The 21,971-nt window shown below is 43.7% G+C and overlaps 1 protein-coding gene across 1 annotated transcript in view; it reads right to left on the bottom strand.

Annotated features, from left to right (window-relative positions):
• Positions 1–10,310: 10,310 nt before the first annotated feature.
• LOC132209792 (cilium assembly protein DZIP1-like) overlaps positions 10,311–21,971 on the bottom strand; it is a 38,647-nt gene continuing 26,986 nt past the window's right edge. Inside the window, exon 6 of the mRNA XM_059646962.1 lies at positions 10,311–10,487. Coding sequence (XP_059502945.1) covers positions 10,311–10,487 — 177 coding nt within the window. The remainder of the gene's footprint in view (positions 10,488–21,971) is intronic.

The following is a 21,971-nucleotide window of genomic DNA, read 5'->3' as shown; positions in this document are numbered from 1 at the left end:
CACATAAACAGCCTTCTACCACCACTCTCTATCTGCAATCACTAAGCTTGACTTTGAGTCCAACTTGACAAGTTACCCTGGATCCCATATGCTTTTACTTTCTTTCTCAATCTTCCATGTAGACTTTGGCAAAAGTGTTGATGAAATCTGTTCAAACTACATCAACTTAATTATCCTCATTTAAACACCTCATCACCTCCTCAAAAAGTTCAATAAAATTTTTCACGCGTGACAGTTCTCTGACAAAAGCCATACTGACTATTGCTGATCAAACCTCGCCACTCTGAGTAGAGACTAATTCAATCTTTCAGAATGTTCTCTAATAGTTTCTTTACTACTAAAGTAAGACTCACTGATCTGTAATTCCCTGGTTTATCACTACCACCTTTCTTGAAAAGTTGAGCCACAATAGTTGTCTTCCAGTGCACTGTAACATGGGGCGGCACGGTGTCTCAGTGGTTAGCACTGCAGCCTCCCGGCACCAGGGACCCAGGTTCGATTCCAGCCTTGGGTAACTGTCTGTGTGGAGTTTGCACATTCTCCCTGTGTCTGCGTGGGTTTCCTCCAGGTGATCTGGTTTCCTCCCACATTCCAAAGATGTGCAGGCTAGGTGGATTGGCCATGCTAAATTGCCTGTAGCATTCAGGGGTGTGTGGGTTATAGGGGGATGCGTCTGGGTGGGATGCTTCAAGGGGTGGTGTGGACTTGTTGGGCTGAAGGGCCTGTTTCCACACTATAGGGAATCTAATCTAAGCCCTGATTACAATACAACAATCATTGGTGCTGAAAACATTGGGGGCTCAGTTATACTTGACATTTAAGCATACCTCAAGAATAACAATATCACAGGTGCAAAGAACAACAACTAAGAAGGGATGAGGGAAATGAGTGCTTGAGAACACTTGTGTGTGTATATATATATATAATATATATATATTATATATAGGAATACTTGTTCTTGTTTTTATAGATTGTTGTCAAATTTCTGCAATTGTTCAGAACTGTGCTCACAAGATATGTTTGAAAGTGTGTGTATTAACAATATCTTCAGGCTTATTGTTGTTTGAAAAAGTAAAACTAAAACCTTTTGGTCTAAAAATCACTCAAGAAAATTTCAGAACTTGTAAAATTTAAATTGCATTTTCTACTCCTGGACATGTCTAGCATTCCTTTTGTAACCAATAAAATTACAGCTGGAGTGTGAACAAGCTCTAACATGCATGTGTTAAACATTTATGCAGAGTCCCACCGACAAAATCTACAGCAGAACCAACAAATCAGCTTGTAGAAAGGCCTTATAATACTTTTGTTTATTTAGAAATGAAAATTGGCTGTACCATATATTGTACATAAATTATGCAAGACAGGAAAATGAACGTTCAAAATGTTTTCGACATATGTAACTCAACAAAATTTCTGCTCAAGATTTTGTTTTAAATGTGCAATAAAAACTTTTCTTAACATGTCAATTACAAAACAAAATAATGCATTCAAAGCATGTATTGCTCCTTACAAGATCAAAAAGAGAGTTAAAAACAGTAACAAGAGAAACGTCAGTGACCAGTTAGTACAAGATTCAGGTTGGTCTCCTTCTTATCCATTCTTCTCTACAGGCCAATTAAGCTACTTTTGATAATCGTAGATCTATACCTTCGGATAAGTTTCTCCAGCCTGTTCAGTGTTAGGGTTATTCCCTTTAACGGGAATGGGCACATCACCACGCAATACTTTTATCACTGAAATAAACATAAAAACATCACATGCAATGGAATATTACTCGAATCAAGTAGATCGGAGCTTATTTTAGATGCAACATTTTTATAAAAAGCATATGATGTCATATCAAGAATAAAACTTGGGTGAAGTTTCCATTAACTGCGGAAGCAAATAAAGTAAAAGATATCAGGCCAAAAAAAATTATCAGTGGAAGAATGTACCTGGATGCGGACAATAACTACAGAATACCTATCACATTATACTAATATTATACTGAGAGGGAGGCTATCAAGCAGTCAAGTATTCTCACAGCTCTTTCACATAATACATAAATTGGATATCACATCTTTATCAGCTCATGTTAGATGAGTTATTTAGGTAACAATGGTCTTTGCATTCATCACATGGTAGTAGTAGAAGGTAGGGGATGGTGGAGGGGGTGTGTGAGCTTGTTTTATCATTTTTCATCGTTTTTCAGCTGGTTGCCAAAAACTAGTTAGGGGCCTGTTAGGAGTGGGGCATTGAGGCCTTTACTGGCATGGTGCAGTTAGAGAACAGAAAAGTGGATATCAGAAACTGAAGTCAGAAGAATGGGGGTTCTCGTAGGTTATAACATTCGGATATGGAAGATCAAGTGGACGATCTGGAGGCTGATGGTAAATTAAACCACAGGGAGGAAGGAGGCAAATTTCAGAAAAGGGCAAAGACTTACTTGGACAGTATGAGGGAAAAACAATGTCAAAAGATGCCTTTGAGCAAGTAACTTTGTGGGATGAGAACAAAAGTGAGTTCATGAATAGAAGAAGGTCAGAACCATGATTTTTGCTCTGGGATCAATTGCGTAGTGACAGCAGATTTCAGACCAAAAAACTGGCTGCCTGTGTTCTGATTTTTAGCTTGGGTTAGCAGATGAAGTAACTGCACAGAGGGTGGTATCCTATAATCAAGTCACCTTTTATTTGCAAAAATGCCATCCCTTATTCCCAATTGCTTCACCTTCACTGCATCTGCTCCCAAGATGAGGCATTCCACTCCTGGACATCCCAGATGTCCTTGTTTCTCAAGGATCGCAACTTCCCCTTCACATTCATTGAAAATGCCCTCAACCGCATCTTTCAAGTTTCCCGCAACTCATCCCTAACTACCCCTCTAGGCAATAACAACCCAAACTGAATACCCCTTGTCCTCACGCACTAACCCCATGAACCTCTGGATCCAATGCAACATTCTCCGGCACTTCTGCCATCTGCAATCTGACTCCACCACCAAAGACATTTTTCCCCCCCCCACCTTTATCTGCTTTCCGGAAAGACCACTCTCTCCATGACTCCCTTGTCCGCTCCACACTCCGGAACCAGCCCCACCACCCCCGGCACTTTTCCCTGCACCGCAGGAAATGCTACACCTGCCCCTACACCTCCCCCCTCACCCCCATCCCAGGCCCCAAGAAAACCTTCCACATCAAAAAGATATTCACCTGCACATCTGCTAATGTGGTATACTGTATCCACTGTTCCCGATGTGGTCTCCTCTACATCGGGGAAACAAAGCAGAGGCTAGGAGATCACTTTGTGGAACACCTATGCTAGGTTCACGACAAACAGCCACACTTCCCAGTCGTGAACCACCTCAACTCCCCCTCCCATCAGTTGGATGACATGTCTATCCTGGGCCTCCTCCAGTGCCACAACAATGCCACTCAAAGGTTGCAGGAACAGCACCTTACATTTTGCTTGGGAACCCTGCAGACTGATGGCCTCAGTGTGGACTTCACAAGCTTCAAAATCTCCCCACCACTGACCGCATCCCAAAGCCAGCCTAGCTCGTCCCTGCCTCCCTAACTTGTCCGTCCTTTCTCCTACCTATCCACTCCTCCCATCTCAACCCCCACGCCTACCTCCTACCTACCAGCCTCATCCCCACCTCCTTGACCTGTCCGTCTTCCCTGGACTGACCAACCCCACCCTAACTCCCCACCTGCACTCACCTTTACTGGCTCCAACCATGCCTTCTTGACCTATCTGTCTCCTCTCCACCTATCTGCTCCTTTATCCATCTTCCAACCGCCTCCCCCTCTCTCTTGGTTTATTTCAGAATCACTTTCCCCTCCCCCATTTCTGAAGAAGGGTCCATATCCAAAACGTCAGCTTTCCTGCTCCTCTGAGGTTGCTTGGCCTGCTGTGTTCATCCAGCTCTGCACCTTGTTATCTCACCTTTTATTTATAAGTGCATAGTAAACTAGCTAAGGCAAGCCAAATCAGAGTCAGTCCATGAAGTGGAGAGAGTCTGAATCCCCTGCTTACATCGGTCAGCCAGGCCCCCCTGATTTGCCCAGGTTAACAATCCCAATCAAGGATTACATAGTAAATAACCTGATTCCAGTCATTGCGTCCTACCCACCAAGTCAGGGGACGTAGGCCTGATCTGTCTCTGGTGGCTTCTGCTGCGGTACTTTTGCCCTACGTCTGGTTCGTCTGATTCAGATTCAGGCATGGGTGACATGTACTGGATCATGGTCCGTCTCTTGCAGCTGGAGCATCTTCAGAGAATTTCTTCCTCTTCTTTCAGAGGGAACAGAATTGATGTCGCAATCATCCCAGACCCTGAGGTTTCCTTGAGACATGAAGGAAAGAGATATCCCATGGTTTTTAACCAGCCTTCTAGCTGTTTTGAATGGCCAGGTATGTTTTGCTCTTGACCCATTTGTGAGATAGCATCTTTCAAGTGATTCACATCTTTGTTCAGGACCATGACACCTACCTCAACCTTGTATGTCACAGAACTAGCCTCGCCTCATATCCGTGCAGGGCCATTTCCATGGTTCCAGCACCAAACTTATCCCCTGAAGTAAACCATCTCTCACTTAGAGGAAGCATGTGGCTGGCGTTGAAATTCCTGCCACCATTTCAGCCTTCCCCAGGTCTGGGAATATCAGGTTTAACCTGATGCAGGATCTTCCTCCCATCAGCAGCTCTGCCGGAGGTATCCCTGCTGTTGTGTGAGGACTGGCCCTATAATTGAACAGGAACCAGGACTGTTTGGTAGCAAGTAACACAGTAGGCTGTGTCTGTAAGTCTGCTTTCAATGCTTGGACCATTCTTTCCACAGGCCATTGGACAATGGATGGTATAGAACTGTTCTTATGTGCCAAATGCCATTTCACTTCAGGGAATACTCGAATTGTCTGCTGGTAAATGACATCCCATTGTCCATAGCCAATGCTTCCAGGAGTCCCTGTATTGCAGAAGATGTTCACAGCTTTTCAATCATCATCCCTGAGTTTGCCGAATGAATTCTATGCATGTCCAACCACCTTGAATGGGCATTCACAATGACCAGAAACATTAAGCCTATGAAAGGACTGGCACAGTTTACAGGTAACCAACTCCAGTGCTGCCCATTCTGCAAGCAGCACTGGTTTGATGATTCCTTTACTTTCCAATCTCCTGCTTTCTGCCTGTACTTTTGCCTGCAAGGCAAACGGCACTGGATGAACCTTGCAAAATTGTGAATTGCTTTCTGGTCAACATTTAACGTGGCTTTGGCCCCTTTGATTGTCCCTAGCCCTTCCTGTATACATTCCTGGGTATTTCACTAGGACTTCACAGAGACACCCATTTTCTAATTGAAAAATGTTCAGCCAATCAAGGTGAATCTTTCTCAATCAATTTCACACCACTAGGCTTGGACCCAAGCCTCTTACTACCATCAGTGGCAACTGCACCAACTGCTTTTTATTGGAGAGCAGAACAAAAGCCATACCATTATTTATGTGCACAGTACACTGGCAGTGGCCAGCCAGTTTGGAGTCAATCCCTGAGGTAAGGAGATTCTGAATTCTTTGCTTACATTGGTCAGCCAGAGCTCCCTGATTGGGTGAGGTTAACCACCCCAATTAAGGGCTTTATAGTCAAACAGTTCCACCAGGTTCAAAACATTACAGGAGGTTATTGTAGGCTGCAATAGAGATGAAGATAGGTGACACTGAAAGTTCCAGAAGAGGTCGTTGGGTGCAATATGGATAGGTGGTGAAACTGCCCCAAGAGGCACCAAAATGCCTGAGAAAGCTAAATAATGGTCATGACCAATAAGAGCACAGGTCTCCCTGTGAAGAATCTCTGAGGTTGTCTTCCAGTCACAGGCTGGCTCTTTCCTATGCTTGGGTGCTGACAGGCTCACTAGTGAGCCTAACATCAGCAAACATGTGAGAGGAACAGCCTGTGGTTGGAGGAATGATAAAGTAAGTGGTGCCAATGAGAGAGTCACTGGTGTAGCTAGAGCTGCCTTTTGCCAGAGAGTGGTGGTACCTTTTTCAAAGAGCTGGATATGTGCCTTTTGCTAGGGCATCAAAGTGTTGGCGAGGTTCTTGAAAGGGTAATGGGTGATGGAGGTGACTACAAGATGGGTGGAGGTGATGAATCATCAAATCATAGAATCACTACAGTGTGGAAAGAGGCCATTTGGTCTATTGAGTCTGCACCAACCTTCCAAAGAGCATTCCACAGATACCCAGACCCTGACCCGGTCACCATTACCCCACATTTTATCATGGCCAACCCTACCCAGCCTGTACACCCCTGGATACAACGGACAACTTACCATGGCCAATCCACTGAACCTTCACACCTCTGGACTGATGTTTAAGCCACAAGGAGCTGGGAGTGCATGGAAGCTACAAGATAGGGTGTGAATAACAGAAAGTTGCAAGAAGATCATAGAATCCTTACAGTGCAGGAATAGACCCTTTGGCCCAACAAGTCCAAGCCAACCCTCAGAGCATCCCACCCAGACCTATCCTCCTTTAACCCATCCAATCTACACATCTCTGAACACTACTGGAAACTTAGCATGGCAAATCCACCTAGCCTGCATATCTTTGGACAATGGAAGAAAACTAGAAGACCTGGAGGAAGCCTACACAGATTGGAAGAGAATGTACAAACTCCACATAGACAGGCTCCCAAGGGTGGAATTGAACCTGGTCCTTGATGCTATGAGGCAACAGCATGAACAATCAAGCCACTGTGCCATGGGGAAGTAGCAGAAGCTGCAAATGATCCATAGGATTAGGAAAGGAGGGGGCTGTAAGAGGGATTTTGGAGGAAAGGGAGGACGCGAGGAGGTGAACAGAGAGGGATGCTGTATAGCTAAGAGAAGTGTTAAACCTAACAACAAAGGAATACTCAGCTAACCAGAAGCCATAAAAATGTGAAGTCACAGGGATAATGAATTCATTGCAAATTATTATGGAATTAAACTTGCATAATATGCTGCACATTGGCTTAGTGGTTAGTACTGCTGCCTGACAGCACCAGGGATCCAGGTTCGATTCCACTCTCAGGGTTCTATCTGCGTGGAGTTTGCACATTCTCCCTGTGCCTATATCAGTTTCAGCCCACAGTCCAAAGATTAGGTGGATTAGCCGTTCTAAATTGCTGATAGAATCCAAGAATGTAGAGTCTAGGTTGATTAGCTATGGCAAATTTAGAATTAGAGATAGGATAGGGGTGGGTCTGGGTGGCATGACATTCAGAGGGTCAATGTGGACTCAATTAGTGGAATGGCCGGCTTCCACACTGCAATGTTTCTATGATTCTAAGTTCATTGCTTGGGAAAAATGCAGTTGATGCTCCTGTAATGAGGTCCACATTTGTATAATGATAGAAAAGATTCTGAGTCCTCCCAAAAATCCCTATATAGATCATTTTCCATTAATGTGGAGTGGGTTTAGGGAAGGTCTGGGCTTCATACATGCACCATTCCTAAAGGCAGCAGATCACTGAATTCCAATTTTGAATTATTCTCTGCCTGGAACATGGAACATGCAGAGGCCATCCGGTAAGGACACTTCCTAGGGTCCTGGGATGGTGTTGAAAATTGTGGGGAAGGTGTATGGAGCTGAGAACATGCAAGTTTACAAAAGGGAATTCTAGACCACTTAACTGGGAGTTGGAGCCTGTGGGAACAGTGAACAGAGTGGTGAGTGTATAAACTTTACAGCTAAAATTTTGGGCCCACTTACCTGGGACTCAGAGCCTTTTGTCGGGTGGGGGGGGGTGCAGAATGTGGGGTGTACACAGAACAATGAGTGTAAACAATTTTAAAGCTGAGGATTCAGACGCACTAATTTAGGAGTCAGAGTATGTGGGGAGAAGTGATTAGACAGAGGTCATGGTACACATTGGTACCAACGACATGGGTAGGATGAAGATAAGGCTTTGCACCAAGAGCTCAAGGAGCTAGGTAGTAGATTAAGAACCAGGACATTGAAGGTGGCAGGACAGGTTAATAGGTTAGTTAAGGAGTCATATCGGTGCATGTCTTTATCAGTCATGGCAAGGATTATAAAGGCAGGGAGGTTAAGTTATAGCTGTAAAGAACTTTGGTTAGATCATTGCTGAACTACTGTGCATAGTTTGTTTTTATTCATTCATTCACTCGTGGGATGAAGGCATCACTAGCTAGGCAGCATTTATTGCCCATCCCTAATTGCCCAGAGGGCAGTTAAGAATCAACCACATTTCTGTGGGTCTAGATCATATGTAGGCCAGACCAGGTAAGGAGGGTAGTTTCCTTCCCTAAAGGACATTAGTGAGCCAGATTGTTAGGTTTTTCCTGACAATCAACAGTGGATTCACGGTCATCATTAGATTCTTAATTCCAGACATTTATTGAATTCAAATTCCATCATTTGCCATGGCGGGATTCAAACCCAGGTCCCCCGAACATTACCTGAGTCTCTGGATTAACAGTCCAGCAATAATACCACCAGGCCACCGCTGCCCTGTGACTGCTGGACACCACACTATAATAAGGATGTGATTTCACTTAAGGGGTGCAAAGGAAATTCACCAGGATGTTGCCTGGGATAGAGCATTTCAGCTATGAATGGAGGCTAGATAAGTTTGAAAAAAAAACAAACAATTGCAGACGCTGGAAATCAAAAAAAAAATTGCTGAAAAAGCTCCGGAGCATTTCTGGAGAGAAATCAGAATTAATATTTCGGGTCCAGTGGCTCTTCTTCAGAACATTCTGAAGGGTTACTTCCTTAAGAGCAAAGAAGGTCAAGGGGGGATCTGATAATTACGAGGCATGGGCCGGATAAATAGAAAGTAGCTGTTCCCCTGAGTCAAAGGGTCAGTAACAAGACAATGCAATTTTAAAGTGAAGGGCAGGAGGATTGGGGGGATTTGAGGAAAACATTTTTTCACCCATAGCAGGTCTGAAATACACTTTCTGGGAGGTTAGTTGAGGTGGGAAACCTCACAACCTTCAATAATCGCTTGGACGAGCATTGAATTGTCACGACATTCAAGGCCTAGTGTAGGAAAGTGAGACTCATGTAGGCAGTGGTACAATTTTTGAGGTACAGACTTGAAGGGATAAAGGGCCTTTTCTACATGGTATGATTGTCTGATTCTGCTTCAGAAAATTGATTTAGACAGTCAGGGTACACTTTAGAGAGGTATGGTACCACTGCGGATATGGTCCCAGCACACTTTGGTGAGAGTGATAATTTGTCTTTTGGATTCATGAAAAGAATGCAAGAATGAGCCTGCAAGTGGACAAGCCTACTGTAATTGTCAAAGCTATCCAAAATGTGTCAAAGCTTTCAAAAGACTTTGAACATAACTGTTTGATTTCATAAGAGGTTAACCGAAGAAATTTCAATGTTTTGAATATTTTTACAACAATGTTACAAATTACGGCATCATAAATAGGTGCGTACCTTTATTTAAATTCTATATAGCTCCCAAGGATGGATACAAAGTGAACTGATATAGAAGTGGGACAGTAGCTTAGATATGGATTTCATGAGTTGCCACTAATTTGGCAGAGAGGCCAGTGTGATATGCACAAGGCTGTAGGTTGGCAAAGAAAGTATGAGGGGCCATTAATGTCAGGTAGAGGGCTAATATGGTTGTAGGGGCCATAGGATTTGGGTAAAGTACATTAGTGGCATAGGACGTTTGACATGCACAGGATGATATTGATGTTATAAGTGGCACGATTTGTCATAGATTGGATGTGTGGAATCTATGGAGTGGGGTGGACATGTTGGGGATGTGGGCAGCGGGAATCTTTTTTCAGTTTACTTATTAAACTGAAGTACAACACCAGTTCTCGGAGGCAGGACTTGCATCTGCAGCTTCCACTCTTGTTCCATGGTTGCCCAGCCTACATTGCAGGGAAATGTACCATTTCTGCACTCCCATCCCAGGAACAATATTGTCACCTGTGTGTCAATTGTTAAAATTAAATCTGAAATTGAGATCAGAGTGTTATGTATAGTCTTCTAATTACCTGGTTACGATGTTCTAGCTTGGTGCATGTGCAATGCAAATTTATTGGCTAAGACTCACCGATTTGTCAAAAGTGTGTTTAGGGCGACGGATTATTATGTGTAGGAATATGTGCCAGTTATTTTGGGAAAAAAAGCCTTTTGTTAACTTCCAACCACCATCTTGTATAAACTTAAGTAGTCTGCTGTCCAGGAAATTAATACTTTCTTTGTGTTTCACATGCTTGCAGAGACAAAATTTTAAATGGCTTGCCCAACAAAGATTGAATATCTGTTTGCAGTGACACCAACCTCATTTCGTGGCTTTTCCTGAAGATTTACTCATGATGTTGTTACCATGTGCTGAATTTAATTGATCAGCCTTAGCCACAGCAGAGCTGTCTTTTTCTGTTTCAGGTTTTGTTATTAGACATGTATCATCGTCTACCGAAGAGACCTCCCAGACATCATCATTTTTCTTTTCTGCAAACTATAAACAAATTTAAATACAACACAGGTGATAATTGAAAATGAGGTAATTACTATTTGAGTGAATTTTAGTTGCAAGGCTGCGTAGTAGACTTTGACAAGTTGACATTGCTAATAGGATACTTGATACATTTTGTGGGTTGGGCCTCATTAAACATGGCATCACGCATGTAAGATGTATAGACAGTGTTAAAATGCCTCCTTAAACTTTTAAACTCTGAACTTTCACATTTTTCAGCCATTTTTATTATGTGCTTTGTACACTGCTATAAGCTCCTCCCAGGTTTTAAAACTAAACATATGAAATTGATCTGCAATACCAATTTGATAAGAAGTACTGTAACATAAATTATTATTTCCAAGATAATTCTCAAAAAAAGCCTTAGTAATAAAAGTTTTAAAAGGATCATTTACACTTCTAGAGCAAAACTAACAGTTGATACTGTGGGAAGTTAGGGAAGCATTTGCTGGGCCCCTTGTTGAGATTTTGTATCATCGATAGCCACTGGCGAGTTGCCACAGTTACAGGTTGTCTAACATGGTGCCACTATTTAAGAAAAGTGGTAGGGAAAAGCCAGGAACTACACACCAGTGAGTCTGATATCAGTAGTGTGCAAGTTGTTGGAGGGGATCCTGAGGTATAGGATTTACATATATTTGGAATGGCAAAGTCTGATTAGGGATAGCCAACTTTGTGAGTGGGAAATCATGTCTCACTAACTTGAGTTTTTTGAAGAAGTAACAGAGGATTGAGGAAGGCAGGGCAGTGGATGTGATCTATAGGGATTTCAGTATGGCATTTGACAAGGTTTTGCATGGCAGACTGGTTAGCAAAGTTACATTACAAAGAATACCTAGGAGATCTAACCATTTGGATACAGAACTAGCTTGAAGATAGGAGACAGAGGGTGGTGGTGGGGGGTTGCTTTTCAGACTAGGAGGTCTATGACCAGCAGTGTGTCACAAGGATCGTTGTGAGGACCATTGCTTTTCATCATTGATATAAATGATTTGGATGTGAACATAGGAGGTATGGTTAGTAAATTTACAGATGACATCCAAATTTGGAGGTGTGATGGACAGCAGAGAAGGTTACCTCAGAGTACAACTGGACCTTGATCACATGGGCCAATGAGCAGAGGAGTGACAGATGGAGTTTATTGTAGATAAATTTGAGGTGCTGCATTTTGGAAAGGCAAATCAGGACAGGAATTATACACTTAATGGCAAGGTCCTGAGGAGTGTTATTGAACAAAGCAACCTTGGAATGCAGATTTATAGATCCTTGAAAGTGGAATTGCAGGTTGATGGGTTAGTGAAGAGAGTGCTTGGTCTGCTTGCCTTTATTGATTAGTGTAGGAATATAGGCATTGGGAGGTCATGTTGAGGCTGTACCGGACATTGATTAGGCCACCTTTGGAATACTGCATTAAATTTTGGTCTCTCTGCTATAGAGAGGATGTTGTGGAAGTTAAAAGTGTTCAGAAAAGATCTACAAGGATGTTGCCATGGTTGGAGGGTTTGAGCTATAAAGAGACGCCAAAAAGGCTGGGGCTATTTTTCCTGGAGCTTCAGAGGCTGAGGGGTGACCTTACAGAGGTTTACAAAATCATGAGGGGCATGGATAGGGTGAATAGCCAAGGTCTTTTCCCCAGGGCAGGGGAGTCCACAACTAGAGGGCATAGGTTTAAAGTGATGGGGAAATATCTGAAAGGGACCTACAGGGCAACTTTTTTCACACAGGCAGAGGTGAGTGTATGGAATGAGGAAGTGGTAGATGCTGGTACAATTACAACATTTAAGAGGCATCTGGATGGGTGTATGAATAGGAAGGGTTTAGAAGGATGTGGGTCAAATGCTGGCAAATGGGACTAGATTAATTTAGGATATCTGGTCAGCACAGTCGAGTTAGACCTAAGGGTCCATGCTGTACAGCTCTATGGCTCTGTGACACTTCCAGCACAATAAAATGGGCAACCAAATCTGTAATATTCTATTTCCTATGATTTGGATTTATTCAACTTCAATGTCACAAAAATGTTTCTATGCTGAATTTATGGAGTGGTCTTACTTTCTGTAGACATTGCATTGAATTATATTTTGGTATCTTTATATTGGCTTTCATTTTAATGTAAAGGCTGGAAATGAGTGCAGGGATTGGGGAAATTTCATGAGATAAAAATGTAACACTGCAAAGCCAGGCTGATTACAATAGCACTCTCTCTGATGAAGGGTCTAGGCCCGAAACGTCAGCTTTTGTGCCCCTGAGATGCTGCTTGGCCTGCTGTGTTCATCCAGCCTCACATTTTATTATCTTGGAATTCTCCAGCATCTGCAGTTCCCATTATCTCTGATACTATTTTAACCCCCTTACAATAGCATGTCTATTTTTTGTATCACTTCAGTGGGAATGATGATGTGGTATTTGAAAGCAGATTGGTTAGGCCACAGGTAAAGTATTAAGTGCACTGCTGGAATCCACGTTATAGGAGGGTTATGATAGCACCTGAGACAGTGCAGATGAGACTTACCAGGATGTTGCCTAGGCTAGAGCATTTTAAAGAAGAGAGATCGGATAGACTGGGATTGTCTTCCTTGGAACAGACAACATGGGGAGGGCACATTAACAAGATGTATAAAATTATGAGGCTGGGTATCTGGAACTCACTGCGTATAAGGGTAGATTAGATTAGATTCCCTACAGTGTGGAAACAGGCCCTTCGGCTCAACAAGTCCACACTGCCCTTTGGAGCATCCCACCCAGACCCATCCCCCTATAACCCAGACACCCCTGAACACTACAGGCAATTTAGCATGGCCAATCCACCTAGCCTGCACATCTTTGGACTGTGGGAGGAAACCGGAGTACCCGAAGGAAACCCATGCAGACACGGAGAGAATGTGCAGACTCCGCACAGTTACCTGAGGCTGGGATCGAACCTGGGTCCCTGCTGCTGTGAGGCTGCATAGCTAACCACTGAGCCACCGTGCTGCCCTAGTAGAGGCAGAAACCCATGTAATATTGAAGTATTTAGATGTGAACTTCCAATGATCAGGCATACAAAGCTATGGGAATGGTACTGGAAAATGGGATTAGAATAGTTGGGTGTTTGCTTTTGATTAGCATGGATGCAAAGGTTTGAAGGGCCTTTTTCTGTGCTGTAGATTTCTGTGACTCCAATTTCAGAAACGTGAAATGGAGGAGGGCATGCAGAAACCAGAAGTTTCATACCAGAAAGAGAGGATAGAGATTGCTATGAGGAGATGGGAGGATTCCCCTCAGATCATGAATATTTTTCTGGATGCATCACTGGGCCACCAAAAAAGTCCTATTTCCAGCCGTTGGAGAAAAAGTCTTCTTGAAAGAAGAGTGGGCATAAGGTTGTGGACACTTTTGCAAACACTCCACTGACCTGATCAAGTTTGAAAATGTATTGACACACCTACAAGCTATCATTGTTGGTATTTAGTTTGGTATTTAATTCATATAAGTATACAAAGTAGGAGCAGGATTAAGGGCTTTTGGCCCTTCAAAACTCATCCGCAATTCAAGTTGATCATGGCTGATCACCTAACTTAGAGGTGTTTTCTCCATATACCATTTGATCCCTTGTAGTCAGCATCACAGTGGAGCAGTCTGGGAAGAATGTCCCTACAGTAAGGGTCAGTAAAGCAGTTTGGGAAGAGAGTCTTCTCAGTCGTTATTACAATGAAGCAGTTTAAACACCCCAGACTACAAGTTCTCAATGGGAATTGGTCAGCATGTAGTGGCTTCAAGATCCTGCAGGAAAAGGCTCTGTCATGTGGTTTCATTAGCAGACGGTCAAAGTCATTTGGCAGAATGCCTCATCACCAAAACTTTCCAACAAGCACCTAGACATAACTTGGCTGGTGGTGAGAAGGGCACTGTCCATCAGATTCTTCATACACGCCTGGACTCTGTGCATCACTCCAAGCTGCCCTCGAAGCGGCTGTGCTGGTGAAGAGACTCTCACACATCTCCATTTGGAATGTGCCTTTGCAAAGAAGACCTGGACAGACATGCAATGGTTTCTTTTCAGGTTTGTCCCAAGCAGTTCTATGGTGCAGAACTCAATGCTGTACAAGCTGTTCCCCTTGATGCACACCAAGACAAACATTGACTGCATCTGGAATACACTCTTTGGTCTGCCCGAAACGTATTAGTGTTCCAGTGTAAAGACTTTACCTCGATCAAGTATCGCAGCCTGGCGCATTTCAAGGTCCAGGACGATGAACTGTGGGACACACTAAAGCTTGGGGAAGCTGCATACAAGGTACACAAGGGAAAATCACTGTCTAATGCTTTGCTGCTGAATTACAACAAGGGAGCATTCAGTTATCAGTGTATCAGCCTCAATATAGTAAATACTGTTCTATATGCATTAAGAAATGCCTTTGGATTTTGCAACCAAAGGGAACGTCAAATTCCAATGTTTGTTTATCTTGATATGCAAAGACTGTACAGAATTGCTTTAGCACCTAGATTATAGACAAAAATTTCTTTATGAATAAAGTATATTTTTGCAATAAAATGAGGAAGTTTGAGAAGTGTGTCCTGCTGGTTGGGAAGATTCAAAGAATGACATGGCAGGAAAACCAGAGTGGTTTTACCCAATGGCAGCAATAGAGGCTCCAAGGAGCTGATTGGTAAGTAGTAGTTAAATATGTACAGGTAAAAATTTACAAGATTTAAGGCTTATATTTGTAAGGTCTTCTTGGAGTTTATAGTTCATAAGGACTGCATTCTGTACAGGCAAGTAACAGAAAAGAAGGGCCTGAGAGAAACTGATATTATTTGATATTATTGATATTACATTGATATTAAAGATATTAAACACCTTCCAAACCGTTTAATTTCGAGAGGTAGGTTATGGCAGGAGAACTCAAAATTGTCATGTGCTCCTCCTGCTCAATGTAGGAAGCCAGGCACTTTTCCAGTGCCTGGGACCAACATGTGTGCAGGATGTGTCTCCAGCTGCAACTCCTGGAAGCCTGGGTTTCAAACGTGGAGTGGCAGGTGGGGACACTGCAGCTGACAGAATCACAGATAGCAGTATTGAGGGGTGGACACAACGTTGGCTAAGGTTCCGCAAGCAGAAAGGGAATGGGTGATCACTAGGCACAGTAAGAGGACTAAGGAAGAAGTACAGAAACTTCCTGTGGTTATTTCCCCTGCAAAAGCACATATACCACTTTAGATATTGTTCAGGGAATGGCCTCTCACTGGAAAACCACAACAGTCGAATTAACTCAGACAATGTAGAATGTGTGTGGGTAGAATTGAAAAATACCAAGGAGCAAAAAAAATCATACTGAGTGATACACAGACCCACCAGACTGTGGTTGTGATGTAGGAAATAATATTAAACAGGAAATTGGAGATGCATGTGACAAATCAACACCTGTAATTATGGGTGACTTTTAACTGCATATATATTGGGTGAATCAGTCACAATACTGTAGAAGAGGAATTCAAAGATTGTATATGGATGGTTTTCTGGATGAAGATGTTGAGAAACCAAATTAGGAGCAGGCAATCTTAGACTGGATAGAGTGTAATGAGAAAGGAATAATTGGTAAAGTGATTGTAAATGACCTGTTGGCGATTAGTGACTACAATATGATCAAATTCTTCCTCAAAATGGAGTGTGAGGTGGTTGATTTTAAAACCAAAGTTCTAAATCTTAAAAGGGAAACCATGATGAGGTGTGAGCTGGCTATAATGGATTGGGAAGTGTTACTGAAGGGAATGACAATGGATAGGCAATGACAAACATTCAACCAGCAAGTGGGTGAACTACAGAACTTGTTCATTCCTGTCTGGCACAAGAGTGCAAAGAGAACAGTGGTCAACTTCAGCTTACAAGGGAAATTTGTACTTGAGAACAAAGAAATGGCTGACAAATTAAATTTATAGAGATAATAGGAACCGTTGATGCTGGAGAATTTGAGATAACAAGGTGTAGAGCTGGATAAACACAGCAGGCCAAGCAGCATCAGAGGAGCAGAAAAGCTGACGTTTCAGGACTAGACCCTTCTTCAGAAATGGGGGAGGGCAAGGCAATTCTGAAATAAATTGAGAGAGGGGGGAGGTGGATAGAAGCTGGATAATGGAGAAGATGGGTGGGTGGAGAGGAGACAGGCAGGTCAAAGAGGCGGAGTTGGAGCCAGTAAAGGTGAGCGTAGATGGGGAGTTAGGGAGGGGATGGGACAGTCCAGGGAGGACGGACAGGTCAAGGAGGTGGGATGAGGCTAGTAGGTGGGAGATGGGGTGGGGGTTGAGGTGGGAGGAGTGGTAGGTGGGAGGAAGGAGGTCAAGGAGGCAGGAATGAGCTGGGCTGGTTTTGGGATGAGAACAGGGTGGGGAGATTTTGAAGCTTGTGAAGTCCACATTGAGGCCATTGGGCTGCAGGGTTCCCAAGTGAAATATAAGGTGCTGTTCCTGCAACCTTCAGGTGGCATCATTGTGGCACTGGAGGAGGGCCAGGATGGACATATTGTCCAAGGAGTGGGAGGACGAGTTGAAGTGGTTTGCAACTGGGAGGTGCATTCATTTGTCACGAACCGAGTGTAGGTGTTCCACAAAGCGGTCTCCAAGCCTCCGCTTGGTTTCCCCAATGTAGAGGAGGCCACATCAGGAACAGCGGATACAATATACCACACTAACAGATGTGCAGGTGAACATCTGTTTAACGTAGAAGGTTTTCTTGGGGCTTGAGATGGGGGCGAGGGTGTAGGTGTAGCACTTCCTGTGGTTGCAGAGAAAAGTGCCAGGGGTGGTGGGACTGGTAGGAAATGTGGATTGGACAAGACAGTCATGGAGAGTGCGGTCCCTCCAGAAGGCAGATAAGGATGGGGAGGGAAAAATGTCCTTGGCAGTGGGGTCAGATTACAGGTGGCAGAAGTGGAGGAAGATGATGTGCTGAATCCGGAGGTTGGTGGGGTGGAACATGAGGCCAAGGGGGATTCTGTTTTTGTTGTTATTGCGGGGAGGAGGTGTTAAGGATGAGTTTCAGAAAATGTGAGACGTGCATTCAAGAGTGTTTTTGACCACTGTGGAGGGGAAGTTGCGGTCCTTGAAAAACAAGGACATCTGGGAGTGGAATGCCTCATCTCGGGAATAGATGCAGTGGGGGCGAAGGAATTTGGAATGGGCATTGCATTTTTGCAGGAAAGTGGGTGAGAGGAGATATATTCTAGGTAGCTATGGGAGTCCGTAGGCTTGAAATAGGTATCAGTTTCCAGGTTGTTGCTAGAGACGGAAACAGAGAGGTCCAGGAAGGAGAGAGAGATATCGGAAATAGTCCATGGGAACTTACGATTGGGGTGAAAGGTGTTAGTAAAGTGGATGAACTGTTCAAGCTCCTCATGGGAGAACGAGGCAGCGCCAATACAGTCATTGATATAACAGAGGAAGAGATGGGGCATGGGGCCAGTGTCGCTGCAGAAGAGGGACTGTTCCACGGATCCTACAAAGAGGCAGGCATAGCTTGGGCCCATGCGGGTACCCATGGCCACCTACCTGCTGCTTTATCCACCTTCCTCCTCCCCCCTCCTCTCTATTTTTTTCAGAATCTCCTTCCCCTCCCCCATTTCTGAAGAATGGTCCAGACCCGAAACGTCAGCTTTCTTGCTCTTCTGATGCTGCTTGGCCTGCTGTGTTCATTCAGCTCTACACCTTGCTATCTCAGATTCTCCAGCATCGGCAGTTCCTACTATCTCTGTGGACAGATTCAGACCATTAAGATTGTATTCACTAGAGTTTAGAATAATGAGGGAAGACTTCATAGAAACATATAAAATTCGGACAGGACCAGACAGGTTAGATGCCAGAAGGATGTTCCCAATGGTGGGGAAGTCCAGAATCAAGGTCAAAGTTTACTGATAAGCGGTAAACTTTCCAGGATTAAGATGAGGAGAATTTCTTTTCACCCAAACAATGGTGATCCTGTGGAGTTCATTACCGTAGAAGCTGGTTGAAACCAAAACATGATATGTTTTCGTGGAGGAGGTGGACATAGCTCTTGTGGCCAAAAAGATCAAGGGATGGAAGGGGGAATATGGGATTACGGTACAGAACGTAGAACATAGAACAGTGCAGCACAGTACAGGCACTTCGGCCCACGATGTTGTGCTGAACTTTTACCCTAAACCTAAGGTCTATCTAACCTCCACCGCCACCTTGTACTATCATCCATATCCCTATCTAATAGCCACTTAAATGCCCCTAATGAGGCCGAATCCACTACTCTGTCTGGCAATGCATTCCATGTCCCGGCCACTCTCTGAGTAAAGAACCTACCTCTGACGTCTCCCCCCAATATCTACCTCTTTTCACTTAAAAACTATGTCCCATCATAAAAGCTACCCCCACCCTAGGAAAAAGTATTGAACTCAATGATCAGCCATGATCATAATGAATAGCGGAGCAAGTTCAAGGAGAATAATGGCTTGCCCTGCTCCTATTTTCTGTGTTTCTATCTTCAACTCTAAGGCTATATGTGACTCCATTTTGAAAACATTCAATGTTTTGGCCTCAACTGCTTTCTGCAGTAGAAAATTCCACAGACTCATCACTCTCTGCGTGAAGAAATTTCTCATCTCCATCTTAAAAAGGACCAATCCTTCCCACATCTCTCCTGTCAAGTCCTATTAGAATTGCGAAGATCTTTGCATCCTCGCTCTCCACTGGAGTCGTACCTGAGGACTGGAGAGAGGCAAATGTAATTCCTCTCTTCAAGAAAGGAAATAGGGAAATCCCCGGCAATTATAGACCGGTAAGTCTCACGTCTGTTGTCTGCAAGGTGTTAGAAAGGATTCTGAGGGATAAGATTTATGACCATCTGGAAGAGCATGGCTTGATCAAATACAGTCAACACGGCTTTGTGAGGGGTAGGTCATGCCTTACAAACCTTATCGAGTTTTTTGAGGATGTGACTAGTAAGGTTGATGAGGGTCGAGCTGTGGATGTGGTGTATATGGACTTCAGTAAGGCATTTGATAAGGTTCCCCATGGAAGGCTCATTCAGAAGGTCAGGAGGAATGGGATACAGGGGAACTTAGCTGCTTGGATACAGAATTGGCTGGCCAACAGAAGACAGCGAGTGGTAGTAGAAGGAAAATATTCTGCCTGGAAGTCAGTGGTGAGTGGGGTTCCACAGGGCTCTGTCCTTGGGCCTCTACTGTTTGTAATTTTTATTAATGACTTGGACGAGGGAATTGAAGGATGGGTCAGCAAGTTTGCAGACGACACAAAGGTCGGAGGTGTCGTTGACAGTGTAGAGGGCTGTTGTAGGCTGCAGCGGGACATTGACAGGATGCAGAGATGGGCTGAGAGGTGGCAGATGGAGTTCAACCTGGATAAATGCGAGGTGATGCATTTTGGAAGGTCGAATTTGAAAGCTGAGTACAGGATTAAGGATAGGATTCTTGGCAGCGTGGAGGAACAGAGGGATCTTGGTGTGCAGATACATAGATCCCTTAAAATGGCCACCCAAGTGGACAGGGTTGTTAAGAAAGCATATGGTGTTTTGGCTTTCATTAACAGGGGGATTGAGTTTAAGAGTCGTGAGATCTTGTTGCAGCTCTATAAAACTTTGGTTAGACCGCACTTGGAATACTGCGTCCAGTTCTGGGCGCCCTATTATAGGAAAGATGTGGATGCTTTGGAGAGGGTTCAGAGGAGGTTTACCAGGATGCTACCTGGACTGGAGGGCTTATCTTATGAAGAGAGGTTGACTGAGCTCGGTCTCTTTTCATTGGAGAAAAGGAGGAGGAGAGGGGACCTAATTGAGGTATACAAGATAATGAGAGGCATAGATAGAGTCGATAGCCAGAGACTATTTCCCAGGGCAGAAATGGCTAGCACGAGGGGTCATAGTTTTAAGCTGGTTGGTGGAAAGTATAGAGGGGATGTCAGAGGCAGGTTCTTTACGCAGAGAGTTGTGAGAGCATGGAATGCGTTGCCAGCAGCAGTTGTGGAAGCAAGGTCATTGGGGTCATTTAAGAGACTGCTGGACATGCATATGGTCACAGAAATTTGAGGGTGCATCCATGAGGATCAATGGTCGGCACAACATTGTGGGCTGAAGGGCCTGTTCTGTGCTGTACTGTTCTATGTTCTATGTTCTATGTTCTAATTTATAGGTTCCAAGAGATGCCCCCTCAGCCTTCTGAACTCCAATGAGGAGAATGCTAACTGATCCAGTCTCTCCTCATTCATCAGTTCCACCATCCCTAGAATCGGTCTGATTAACCTTTATTGCTTCCCCTCAATAGTCAGAAAATCCTTTCTCCGAGAAGGAGGCCAAACCTGCACACAATGCTCCAGTGCAGTGTCGACAAGGCCTTGTACAATTGCAGCAAGATATCTATGTTCCTAATCTTAAATCCTCTCACTATTGTCAACATACCATTTGCCTTCTTCACGGCCTGCTGCATTTGCCTGCTTACTTTCAGCGATTGATGTACAAAGGCACCAAAGTCACACTGCACCTCCCCTTTCTCAATCTATCGCCACTTAGTTGATGATCTACATTCCAGTTTTTGTGACAAAAGTGGATATGCTCATATATATCCACATTATGCTTCATTTGCCTTGCATTTGCCCTCTCACTTAACTCATCCAAATCACATTGAAGATCTGTAAGGTGGTAATCAGCAGTAAGTTTCCTTGCCCATCTTTGTCCTGAATCCATAAGATTTAACCAAGTCTGCAATCAGTGTTGAGAATAAGGCAACACTGGGGCAAGAAACGTCCAGGGATGATATGAAAGTATCTGGCTCATTATCTTAAGGTTTGATTTGGTGAGTCAGACTGTTGCTTGATTATTCTGTGGGGATAGCTCTTCTACTTTAGCACAAGCCCCAAGATATTTTAAGAGGGATAATGCAAGGCAGTGTATGGCTTTGTCATTTCCAATACCTTCATGAATGGATCTGTTCTTCATCCACTTTCTCATAGCAGTTTGGTTTGAGTCACTTGATACTCCATTTAAAACTACAGTGCTGTGTGTCTGGAGTCATATGTTGACCAGACCAGCCAAGGGCAGCAGATTTTCTTTTCTATAGGATTTTAGAAAACCAGATGAGTTTTCATCACAATAGTTATAAATGCAGGAACTTCTAAGACAGTTATAGCCTTCTCTACCATAAGACACACAGAATGTTTTGGATAGGGGATAGTGTTCATATTACGCCTCATCCTAGACACAGGCTGAGAGGTAATAGTAATATATGAATGAATCCAAACCAAATCTTATTTGGGTTTATTTATTCATAAAATGAGCGCATCGTGGGCTAGGCTAGCGTTTATTGCCCTTCTTTAATCATCCAGAGGGCAGTTAGGAGTCAGCCATTTGCTGAGAGTCTGGAGACACGTGTAGAATGGCAGAGTTCCTTACTTAAACGTCATTAGTGAACCAGGTGGGATTTGCAACAATCAACAATGGACATAGAGCTTTTC

Source organism: Stegostoma tigrinum, chromosome 6, assembly GCF_030684315.1.
Source record: "Stegostoma tigrinum isolate sSteTig4 chromosome 6, sSteTig4.hap1, whole genome shotgun sequence".
NCBI classification, from domain to species: domain Eukaryota; kingdom Metazoa; phylum Chordata; class Chondrichthyes; order Orectolobiformes; family Stegostomatidae; genus Stegostoma; species Stegostoma tigrinum.
This window is presented reverse-complemented; position numbering and strand designations above follow the sequence as displayed.